At 33.8% G+C, this 13,426-nt stretch overlaps 1 protein-coding gene across 1 annotated transcript in view; it reads right to left on the bottom strand.

The window, feature by feature from the left end:
• The window catches only part of LOC149899471 (neural cell adhesion molecule 1-like), a 152,543-nt gene that overhangs the window by 24,155 nt on the left and 114,962 nt on the right, over positions 1-13,426 (bottom strand). Inside the window, exons 4-7 of the mRNA XM_090113528.1 lie at positions 10,241-10,449; positions 9,395-9,505; positions 1,282-1,488; positions 731-876 (exon numbers count right to left, since the gene is read on the bottom strand). Of these exons, the coding sequence (XP_089969654.1) occupies positions 731-876; positions 1,282-1,488; positions 9,395-9,505; positions 10,241-10,449 (673 nt within the window). The remainder of the gene's footprint in view (positions 1-730; positions 877-1,281; positions 1,489-9,394; positions 9,506-10,240; positions 10,450-13,426) is intronic.

Raw genomic sequence — 13,426 nt, 5'->3', positions numbered from 1 at the left:
TGGGAATAAAAAAAAAGTGAAGTCCCGTGTCCCCTAGTGGAGTAAGGGGCAGATGTATTATTCATACACCTATTTCACTGATCGATTTTCTTTAGGGACAAGTAGGTGATCAGCCTTCTGTGTTCTGCCAGACCGAGACATTTTTTTTTTCGTCTCCAACAGGAATCGAACCCAGGACCCCTCGGTTCTACGATCACGCGTCAACCACTGTCCACCAAGGAGGCGGTCAATAGGCTGTGGGAATAGGTAGCTGGTTTTTATGAAAATTTTGAACTAGCTGACTGCTAGATATATAACAATAAGGCTATTTTACACTAACCTATATTTAAGACAAATAAACAAACCAATTTTTGTACGATTAGTAGAGAGTAAAACATACCATTTATCATAAAAAAATATAATCTTTGTTACTAAGAAACAAAATACTTTTCTACTGAAGAAAGAATATTTAATATTTTTACAGTAATTATAGAGAACTTAAAAATAAAACAAGATACTAAAAGCACGATTACTGCAATACTACAGAGACGAAATCGTTCATTTTTATATCTTACGCTATCGATATCTACCTCCTCAACGCTACATTATTCCTGAAAGATGTATCGTATTTTTAAGGACTTAATTTCGAGCAGCTAGACAACTACATTTACTATTCTACTACATTAACTATTCAATAATTATTATAACTACTTTAACTATTCAATTTACAATTCAATCTAGATATTCATACCTTTCCCCTAGTATATTTCCTATTCTCTCTAAACCAGGTGACTTGCGCAGGCGGTCGGCTGCCGTGCGTGACGCAAACCAACGTCACTTCTGAGTCAGCTGATAGTTCTCCTGGCTTCTCCACTATTAGAACTGATGTTGGACGCACTATGAAATAGGAATATTATGTAAATTACCATTAGAAAGCATCAAATCAAAAGCCTCTGTACGTCATTCTTCCTATCTTTACTAATATTTATAAAGCTGAAGAGTTTGTTTGTTTGAACGCGCTAATCTCAGGAACTACTGGTCTGATTTGAAAAATTCTTTCGGTGTTAGATAGCCCATTTATCGAGAAAGGCTATATATCATCACGCTCAGATGAACAGGAGCGGAGCAATGCTGTTGAAACCGCGGGGAACAGCTACTTAATGTTATAAACTGATAAGAAGATAGGCTGGATTTTATTTACCAGACAAGGCATTACATAACCCATCACTTTATCACGAAACAGATGCTTTTTCATTATTTCGTCACACAGAACATACACGAAAACATAATTATACTGCTCACAATTCATTTCAACCCGCGCGCTCCGTTCATGCGGGCTCAACAGCGCCGTGTTGGTAGCCTGGCATCGCACGGTGCTGTTCAACCAGCTTCTCTCCGCACCGGTGATGCTGATCTTACTGATGATGACTTTGCCGTCGTTCTTGAGGATCGTGTGGTCTTCCACTGGTGTGTTGTTGATGAGCCAGGAGAGAGATGGTTGGGGACGACCTGGGAACAAGGTATGGTAAGGTGAGGTAACATATATAAGATAAAATATAGAAATACAGGTATTCATGTACATTGCACTAGTAAAGTAAGGAACTCTAAAATATGGCACTTAAATCTTACGCACTAATGTCGCAACGACTTAAAAAAAACATGTATGACGCGTGTAAAGAAAAATGGACTTTGGTTTTCGATCAATTTATTATTGGTGACTAAACGTTCGCTTTAATTTCGTAGAGAATGAAATTATTACACTAGCTAGAGTCCGCGATTTTACTCGCGTTTTATCTGAATATGTATAAAGTATTCTACAGTATAATACAGACATCTATCTTTGTGACAAATTCGATCTCAATTCGATCTATCACTTTTGAATGAAAGAAATATAAACATCACCTTCACCAACACCTCTATAACAAAGGAGTTGATTCTACTTATATTAAATAAATAAATAAATATTATAGGACATTCTTACACAAATCGACCTAGTCCCACAGTAAGCTCAATTAAGGCTTGTGTTGTGGGAACTAGGCGACGATAAATATAATATTTAATAATAGATAATAACACCCAGACCCAAGAACAAATAATTTGCCCTGACCGGGGATCGAACCCGGGATCGTCGGCTCAGTAGGCAGTTACTTTACCACTGCGCCAACCGCGTCGTCGTATATTAATTTAATCTTCCAGATAAATGTTTTATTCACCACATAGCGTGACAGAACTTCAACTTATCCCCATGTTCATTAAACAGAGTATCCAAGTATGCAAGTTTAAGTTAAAACTTAGGCACTCATAGCTGTATGCTTCGACGCGTTGGAATATTAACTTCGAAATAAGGCTTTGCTTTTTTACTTTTCCAATTTTCTCCGCGAACTTTTTGGGATATTACCAAAGATTTTATCGATATGAGTTGAGCAATTTTAGACGTCGGTGCACTGTTAAAATATTTTTTGTATGTAGTGAAAATTCTAGGTAATAATGCAAATAGTGATTTATTTTATCATTGAGTGGTTTTACTTTGTCCATAGAGTATTATTTAAATTGCTTTGCGTCCTATTTTGTCCTATTTATACCTATTGACATCATTAAAGAAGAATCCTATAAAAAAATGTTATCTTCTTTATATATAAAAATGAATCGCAAAATGTGTTGGTAAGCGCATAACTCGAGAACGGCTGAACCGATTTCGATAATTCTTTTTTTATTATATTCCTTGAAATACGAGGATGGTTTTTATGTAGAGAAAACGTAAACATATACCACGGGCGAAGCCGGGGCGGACCGCTAGTCTTATATATAAAAATGAATCGCAAAATGTGTTGGTAAGAGCATAACTCGAGAACGGCTGAACCGATTCCGATAATTCTTTTTTTATTATATTCCTTGAAGTACGAGGATGGTTTTTATGTAGAGAAAACGTAAATATTATGTACCACGGGCGAAGCCGGGGCGGACCGCTAGTATGCAATAAAAAAGTTACATGCTTAATTTGTGATTAAGAAAACGAACGATGAATCTCTATTTTTAGACAGTTTAAATAACATTTAAATAATAGAGCCGGCTTTAATTTATTTTAGTATGTAGTTGAAAGATATTTCACCATACTTAGCTTAAATAAACTGCAATTTTCACAAAATTATTAACTCTTTGCGATATTATCTCATCCATGCTTTATTCGGTATTTTAATCTTGACTTCGTAATATATTTTAAGAATTTTCAGGACGGGAAATATTAATAGGGTATGAGAAAAACTATTATGATTTGACTAGCTGTTCGCCCCGACTTCGGCACGAAATATACATTTAGGTAGATTTAATATAGAAAAACTATAGGAAAATTGAAAGATTGTAGAAGTTTTTTGAAGTGGAACTTCTTTAGGTGCATAGACAGTAAATTTCAAGGTCGCGTCATGGCAATACCGTTACGTCACGGAGAATGACGACGATTTTGGTATATTAGATTTTGGTATTATGTCGCATAAAAAGTTTCACTTCTGACACGTGTGCTCGGCACACACGCTCTTTTTTAACTTTATATATCACTGTTTTATTAGTAGGTAAAGGTATAAATGAATAAAAGAGCATATCTATAAGTGCATTGGTATGCTAACACCTTGGCCACGGACACCGGCGGCGCGACCGACGGCGCGACGGGCGGCGCGGCAATTCGCGCGGCGCGGTAAGCATGCCACGGGCAGTTGCGTTCCCCGCCGCGACCAGTGTAGACGAGGAGACGAGATGGCTTTATCAAAGTTAGCTCGACGTTGTTTGGAGAGTAGCAGCTTTTTTGCTCAAGATTTAATGTTTGGAAGATATAGTGGAGTACACGAATTAAATAGAAATCGTGTTACAGACGGAGAATTCCACCAAAAATATGAAAAATATAGGCATGATGAAAAATTATGTTGCGGGTGGCTAGACTTCCAAATAGCTGGTCTAGCTAGAATTTCTGCAATAAAAGCTTCCGTCTCCATTTTCGCGAAAAAAAAACAAACTATTTTAAATTAAGTTCGCTCCGGGAGTAGTCGCCGCGTCTGCCGCTCGACTCCGTGGCCTGCGCCGTAATAACTCATACATTTGTTTCGATCGCTAGTCGTGCCGCGCGATTCGCTCGGGGAAATTCGCCGGTCGTCTCGCTGGTCGCCGCTGCGCGTGGCATGCCCAGTACATTTCCATACATTTGATTCATTCGCAAGACGCGCCGCCAGTCGCGCCGCGCGAATTTTCGCTATAGCGAATTGTCCGTGGCCAGCACGTAACTTATGTTTTAGATCGTTGCATGTTTAAATATAATTTAGAACCATGTGCTTTCTTCAGTTTCGTGTAAGTGGAAACAGAATAAATTACATCCATGTTCCTATCGGGTCTAAATCTAATTCTAGAATATTCTGACCAAATACATAGAAAAACAAAATCTGCCAAATAATTTGCCTTGTTTATTACTATCAGAGTTGTGTATTAAATTTTACAATTTTTATATATAAAAAAAAATTTGAAAAATCTTCATAGTAGAAAATATAGCTAAGTTTTCATTCGACAAAAGAGTATGTAACTCATTTAATGAATAAAAGTCATGTTAGATTATAAGCAACTAGCGACCCGCTCCGGCTTCGCACGGGTGCAATGCTGATACTAAATACACTACAGAAAAACTTTTAACGTTGTAGGTATATAAAAACATAGCGGCCCGGCCGGCCGGTACCGCCGCAAACGGTTACGCCCCGCAATTTTTAAATCTGTAATATCTTCGAAAATATTCACTTAAATCATACGGTGTAAAGGGCTATATAGATCTATATTAAATGAACAATGTATTCAAGGTATTTAATTGCTTAAGGATTAATGCTGTATTGGTTAAAATCGCTTCGAAAATTAGCCATTATTTGTCGTAAAAAGTAAATGACAAAAAAAAGTTATTGTGGGTTATCCATAAGAGATAGACATATGCCATCGCGGACTTTTCTGTAGACCTTTTCAATGTGTACAATACTTAGTACATTATTTTGATAAAACTCGTAGGGTTCAGCCTGCGTTTGCAATGTAAGCGGATAAAATGAAATTATTTACGACATCACATTAGAAACCTCAAAAACAACAGTACTTCTCCACTATTTAATGGATGTTATTATACATATAAACCTTCCTCTTGAATCACTCTATCTATTAAAAAAAACCGCATCAAAATCCGTTGCGTAGTTTCAAAGATTTAAGCGTACAAAGGGAAATAGGGACAGAGAATGCGACTTTGTTTTATACTATGTAGTGATATCTTTACATTTCATAACAAAATTACTAACTGCGCATTTTTATTGTCACCAACAAATATATGGATCGGCGTAAAAGGTCCTTCGAGGCGGTTGAAGAACTCCAAAATCCCTCAAATAAAATAAACTCGTGGCAAAGATAAGAATTATCGTTGTTTTTCAAACATTTTGGACAATGGTGAGGATAATGCTATTACGTAACCTTGAAGGGGATTTCTGTAAGCCTTTTGTTAAGAAAAATCTAAGAAAAGCCGAAACTCCCTTCGCGATATCATCAAAGGGAATAAGCTTAGCGTATTTCGTAGGTTGGACTAACTCAACTTGTAGGCTAAGAGCTATACTAAATTTAAAGCTACATCTATAAAAATAAGTATGTATATAATTGACCGCCTCCTTGGTACAGTGGTTGACGCGTGAGCGTAGAATCGAGGGTCCTGGGTTCGATTCCCGGTGGAGATGAAGAAAAAAAAATGTCTCGGTCTGGCAGGACACAGAAGGCTGATCACCTACTTGTCCCTAAAGAAAATCGATCAGTGAAACAGATGTATGCATAATGCATCTGCCCCTTACCCCACTACGGGGATACGAGACTTCACTTTTACACTTTATATAATTAGGATTTTTTATCCTACTAATATTATAAATGCGAAAGTTTGTATATTTTACGCGGGAAAAACCGCATCCAAAAGCTAGTGTGAATTAAAAGTTTTTTATATCTGTACGTTAAAGTATTTAATGCAAATCAACACTTTTTTACATAAAATAGATTATTGCATTTAAAATATTATTACCAACTTACACTGTTACACACTTAAAAATATTTTAATTAAAACCTATAGCTATTAATTGGTCAAATTCATATTTAGTTGCATTCTTTCCACACGTAAAGTACTTATTTCATTAGTTTCATTCTATAATAATTAAATTGCATACAAATCAAATGTTATGTTAATTAAGAACACTATGCAAGTATAATTAAGTAGCAACATGACAAATGAAGTGGTTGAAGTTATATATTATAATCCGGAGTTCACACATTAACAACAACTTAGTGAAAAGAAAATTATAGAATGTATAACACTTCCATATTTGTAAATGTCTCGGTCGTCATAACTATGAGATATAATATCAAATTATGTTGTCTAGTAATTAAAAAACACATAAACTTTCAAATGACTGTAATTGAATCAGTGATACCAGCCCCCCTAGACAAGTGGTTTTCTATTATCGTAAAGTTCAATAGAATAGATTATGAATGTATGAGATTGACGTTTGATTACGACGACGACGACGATTGATTACGTCAATCTCATACATTCATAATCTATTCTATTGAACTTTACGCTAATAGAAAGCCACTTGTCTAGGGGGGCATAGCATAATAATTAGGTACCAAGATTTTTCCATATGTGCACACGTAAAAGCTGTTGATTGGATCTCGATAAGTTTGACAAATATTATACGTCTCCACGTTAGCATAAAATATCATTTTGACCTTGTTTTGATCCAAGTATCGTGAAAGAAGCAGCGGCTAAATAAATACTCAACAAGACAAATTACTCAATTCCAAAAATATATATAAGTTAATAAAAATATTGGCACCAAAAATAAATAAGCAATTAAGCAGCTCTCACACTATAATGGTTATTTATGTTAGCTCGTTAAATTTTACACCTAAGTCGGCAGTTTGCGGCCCGAAACATACGTAATAAGTTATTATCGTAAGCGCTTTTTGTTTTATTCAGAAATATCTGTAATTGCTTGCCGTTAATTATACGGATCGCTGGATTTTCTAATTTCGATTGTTAACTTTTTACATAGTATGGAGAGGGCTTTTATTCGTTGTAGAGCAGAGAAGGTTATCTTTTACATGGCATTGTGGCATTATCTTAAGCAAAATGTGGTAATTCCACGGATTATTAAATAGTATTAAATTTTACTACAATTTTTTCAAAGTGTTTTTATATCAACGAATTGCTCTGCTACTTGACTAGAATAGGTAGAGTGTTTAACTAATCTATATATTATATAAAACTCAAAGGTGACTGATATAGTGATCTATCAACGCACAGCCCAAACCACTGAACGTATCGGGCTGAAATTTGGCATGCAGGTAGATGTCATAACGTAGGCGTCCCCTAAGAAAGGATTTTAGAAAATTCATCCCCTAAAGGGGTAAAATAGGGGATGAAAACTTATACCATGAAAATTTATCTTTTCCACGCAAGCGAAGCTGCGGGCAACAGCTAGTGTAATATAATTCCCAAGTGTGTAAAGAAGAAGAGTTTCTTTGTTTATCTTTTATAGGAAAAATCTCGAAAAAAAAACATGAATATGATAATCGTTGAAAAATTGTACAATTCTCCAATATGGCGCTTTACTGCATCCTAAATCTCATAAGATCATAATGCTCGAGTTTCTAACTTTGGAATATTTCACGTCTTCGCTCGGGTCTGTGTACAAACTTTCCAAAGATTTCCTTCTTTCAAACTGGTGTCACGACTCGAATAATTCAAATTTCAAATCAAATTACGTTTTGTGCGTTTGTTATCAAGTGATGTAAGTTTCAAAATGGTTAATTTACTCACTAATTGTACATATGTATAGTATCTTTGAAATCTTAAATTGGAAAAAATCGTACTCTTTATAATTGCATTCACTTTATCATTCTATAAGTTTTCATTTATCTCAATGAGATATTTAAATCCATATTCTTTAAAGATAAAATCACAATATATTCTATTTCGTAATTACTAATGGGTTCTATATAGGTATGCTATCTTCTTATATATAAAAATGAATCGCAAAATGTGTTGGTAAGCGCATAACTCGAGAACGGCTGAACCGATTTCGATAATTCTTTTTTTATTATATTCCTTGAAGTACGAGGATGGTTTTTATGTAGAGAAAACGTAAATATGTACCACGGGCGAAGCCGGGGCGGACCGCTAGTTTAACATAAAATAATAAATGTATTATACATTCAATTTAATATTGACATAATTTGACACATGTCAATATAGGCTATATCTGCTTATCAAACAATGTTTAATCACCAATTGATATAAAATATAAACTGTATTTACATTTATTTATCCAATAATGTCAAAACAAATCAACGCAGCAAATTGAATAGACATAGTAATTGAATTTAAATAAACAAACATTAGACATGAATTTTCACAAAGTCATTTAACAACAACATTATATCAAGAAAGCTTTAAAAATATGAGTTTATTTTTCACAAATACAAATGGATACTTTGTTCTAGAACGTTAAAAATCTCAACCAACAAACAATACAATACGAATCAATCCCATTTCGTAGCAATTTTCATAGAAAATTGAGACTTCCGTCAATGTTTACCCGAACATATTATTTGCCGAATCTTAAGGATCAAAATCGCTTGCACCGGTTTGATAAATAACCGGAGCTTGTAACAGAAGTGCCATTTGTAACGTTAATAGTTTGCTTACCTATTTCCGCTTCTATTTCAACTTCAAGTGTACCTTTTGTCCTGTCTGTTTGAGTGATATCATATTCTTCGGGAATTTATCTTTTTCGCAATATCTGTATCATATTATCGTTATGTGATTTGAGACTGTATTCGATTGTGCTAAGGTGTATTTTTCCGTATCGCGTGTTTTAGGTTTAATTGATGTTTTGTTTGTATTAGAAATTGGATGGATTTATTTCATATATATATATGTTATATTAATTAAAGAATAAAAGGTTTTTTATCTTCATAAAGAATACTTACGCATATTAATATATTATTATTGGAAGCAATAATATTACGTTCATGTTTAATTTTAATAAAATCAGCTTCATCGTATTAATATATTAATCGCTTTAGATCTATTCGTTATTAATCTGTGCTATAAATGTCAATTATCTACTTATACAAACTATTCGCTGTTCGATGCGCTTCCAAGTCTTTTAAGATTTATGTTTTGATTAATAATTATTGAATTAACTATATTAAAGATAATATTATTGACATCAAAATCTAGACAATTGTAAATATCAAAATACATAAGAAGTCTCATTCAAAAGTTCCCTTTTATAATGCATTTGAATGTTATGAAATAAATAAAAATCCTATCTTATAAGAATAAATTTAAATAAAGTCGTACACTCACCCCCTCTTAGCTCACAGAGCAGTGTGAAGTTGCCTCCCTCCTCTAAAGGCCCGACCACACCAGCCAAGTCTCGACCTGCTTCGTCGTACAGTAATAACTGATGTGGTGGTACTGTGAACAAAATATTCTTGAAAAAAAGAAGTTTACGTGACATAGAATTTTAATTAGTTAGGTTATTTGTTACATAATACATAATATTATGTACTACATACATATTTTTTTTACCATAAATAATTTCAAACTTAAAGAAAGTCCTAACTTACTTGTACTGACCATAATATTCAGAGACCAAAATGGTATTCAAATTCTCTGAATATTCAAAACAAGAAAATAGTATGCTTCATTTTACAACCACGCAAAATTATCTTCCAGATAAGAGACAGGGCATGGATGAATAATATGAATTGGCATTACGTCCGATTCGAAGGACCATTAAATGTACGAGCCCTTTATAATAAATGTGATTAAAAAATTATGATAATTGTTGCAGTAATATACTAAAGGTAATTGTAAAAATGAGGTAAACTAATGATTTTTAAAGCATCACTTATTTTTCTGCGCCAAAGCGTAGAGCTTCTAAAAAATACAATTATTTATATTACTGTTAATTCATTATCACTACATAGTATAAAACAAAGTCGCTTTCTCTGTCCCTATGTCCCTATATGTCCCTATGTATGCTTAAATCTTTAAAACTACGCAACAGATTTTGATGCGGTTTTTTTAATAGATAGAGTGATTCAAGAGGAAGGTTTTAGTATATAATTTATTATGTTTTAGACAAAGCGGGCGAAGCCGCGGGCGGAAAGCTAGTTACTAATAATTAACAGATTAACAGCCACTTACCAATAACATTAAGTCGTATCTGAAAGTTCCGTGTAGGGGAGTTTTTAAAGTCGACCCTGCACCGGTAGATGCCCTCATCATCAAGCTGCACGGAGTCCACGGTGAGGCAGGACGGGCGGGACATGGTGACGAAGTAGGCTCGCTTGCCGAAGGCGAGGGGATCGCTCCAGTGCAGGGCTTTGTTGAAGCTACGGCCTCGGACGTCGAAACTGGATAAAGGAATTGATAGTTGATCAATTTTTATAGTGGTTATTTCTTATGCTGTATGGTAAATTCAGTAAGTGAACCATACTTTGATGGTAATACGGATGGTCAAGGCGTCGTTTTGAAATGGCGAAAGAATTCGAATTTAAGGCGAAATTCGAATCCCGACTCGTGATCGAATTTTTCAAATTCCTTCAAATTCCAAGAATTCAAATTTCAAATTCCAAATTTGTAACTGAACTATAGTTAAAATGTTCATCTTTCTTGTTTTGTGATATATAATAAAATGTTCAACACAGGAATCACCACGCCAATTATGATGGAAATTAAACAACTGATAAACATACAAAATAACTCCATAAAACACTAAAAACTAAAATTCCATTGAACATTATTTGCAGCAATATTTATATCGATTAAAAGATAAAATTGTTAGTGCATTGAAATGGAATCCAAATCAAAACAGTTCGCATAACTAGCTCAATTTGTAAACATTTTTCATTTCTAATAGATTTTAATTATGAATAAAATTTTGAATATCTATCGAGAGTTCAACTTTTCAATAGCTACACTTAATTATATAGTTTTAGTTCTATTTTGTGTTAAGATTGCTTTAAACTGTTCAAGCTCACTTCTTATTTATTTTTATGACTCGATGATAATAGTTAATAAAATCTGATATAAATCTTAGAAAAGAGAAATAGAACAGGTACCTACTTGATATTATTATCTTAATCTATACTATATAATAATATTATAAAGAGGAAAGGTTTGTATGTATGTATGTATGTATGTATGGTTTTCACGCATAAACTACTGGACCGATTTTGATGAAATTTGGCACAGATATTAGATAATCTTTAGACCCTGAGAAAGAACATAGGCTACCTTTTATTGCGAAATATGTACCATGGGCGAAGCCGGGGCGGACCGCTAGTTAATAATAAACGAAAACATGACTAATTAAAAAGATATTATGAACTGCACACCTACATTAAGACATATTGTATCGTAAGCCTGCAATCCTTCCCGATATAAAAAAAGGTTCCCGATATAAAAAAACCTTTTAATATTATTAAAATTATCTACATAATAAGAAATACATATTTATCTATGTCATAATTAATTTTCGAATTACTATATTTTCTTTTCAACTTAAGCACAACACTATTTTTAATTGAAAATCAAACGAACTTACCAAGTGAAGTTCGATGACAATTATGTGAGCAGCTTCATTCGAAGCGATTTATATTGACATGGTGTAGTAGCGTTCCTAGCCTGAGCCTTGCACGGGGTTTTTAAAGTTATATTATTAATTTAAATTTATATTTTTATAATTTTTAAATTATACCTTTTTTTTTTTTGTGGCAACACTTTTTACCCCTACCATTTACCCCCATCATTTCTCAAACGGTTCGTTACGATGTGTAGGTCATTTGTTGAGAGATATTTCACATTTTGTTTTTATATAGGGCAGGGAATATATTAAAATGTTATGTAATACGTTTGTTGTCGAATTAACTGTAATCTTAGGGTGGGTATCTATAAATCGCTTCGAATGAAGCTGCTCACATAATTGTCATCGAACTTCACTTGGTAAGTTCGTTTGATTTTCAATTATGTTTCGCAGCTTCATTCTTTGCGATTTATATTGACATGGTGTAGATGTTTAGAGTAAATAAAATGTGAAATGGTGATAAAAATTGAAAAACTTTCGGTAAGTTTCATATTTTTTTTTTTTTTTTTTTTTTTTGCAATAATCAATATAAATATTACTTATTAATCACACATTATTTTCATAATTTAACCATTAATTATTTTTCTGGCAGGTTACAATCATTATTAGATAACAATGTTTTAGCAAAGCTGGTAGGATCAGTAATTACATGTCTATTGTAAAACTTAGCAAATACTACAGAAGAATCGAATAGACATTTGGCTGGACAGATTTCCGAGCGACTATTGAAGTAAGGAATACTTAAAAGAGGCTGTAACGAGTACGGCTTAGAAGTTTTAATTAAATCTGAAATCATTATTATTATTTCACTTGTGCCTCTTATATCAAGGTCCTTTAATTTAATAAGAGCAAGTGTTTGTACTCAATGCGCTGTTACCAAAGCCAATAGAGTTGCAGTCTTTTTGGAAAGAGTTTCCAAACTGAGTTCATTATTTGGCCACTGTTGGGCTAAATATTCGAGAAGTATGCTCGGATCCCAGGTTATATGATATTTAGGATTTGTTTTACTCTATCATCTTCTAAATTAGATAAAAATTAATGATAAGGCAGACTTATAGGAGTTAATGGTACCGTATTTAGCACCTTTATTAAATAAATCGGTAAGAAAATGTATAACTAGAGGGACAGATGCCGAGATGTATCTATAGTTGTGAGTACTGAAGTAATTTATCCATGTCTTTATGCAGCCATCGTATTGTTTGTAGGTAGAATCAGATAACGATGATAACATTGTTTGTACCGTACTTGGTGACAAGCCTTTCCTTAGTAAAGCTTGCCTGAAAGCTTCGCGGCAACCAACTTCAGAGTTCTGTGTAGGTTGTGGTTGATCCTATATCTATATTACGGATCCACCAAAACATGTCCGATTTTAAATTATCTGGAATTTTAATTATCTGTTCGAAGTGTTTTGCACGCCTGTGAGACGTATGTGGCTTTGTGTAATTTTTAACTAAGATTAAGTGATTTTACTTTTGATTGTTATTCGTGTATTTTATATCTTTTTTAGGAATTGTTTCAGGTATAAATATGTCACGGTCCAATATATTAAATGAAGACGACATTATCGCGATTTTGAACGGAGAAGACGTCCTTCTTACGAGGATTCAAATTCCGAAGTTGTGGATGACCAGATTATCGACGACGTTCAAAGCGAGAACGAAAATAATGAGGTGTTTGAGTTCGTTGCGTCATTACAAGAATCTGGGCCCTCTGAAGAAACTAATCCAACCATGCATGTCAAAATT

This window comes from Colias eurytheme, chromosome 20 (assembly GCF_061535395.1).
Source record: "Colias eurytheme isolate Ceu_HAF_F1 chromosome 20, ilColEury1 Martin Lab GWU primary, whole genome shotgun sequence".
In the NCBI taxonomy this organism is placed as follows: domain Eukaryota; kingdom Metazoa; phylum Arthropoda; class Insecta; order Lepidoptera; family Pieridae; genus Colias; species Colias eurytheme.
This window is presented reverse-complemented; position numbering and strand designations above follow the sequence as displayed.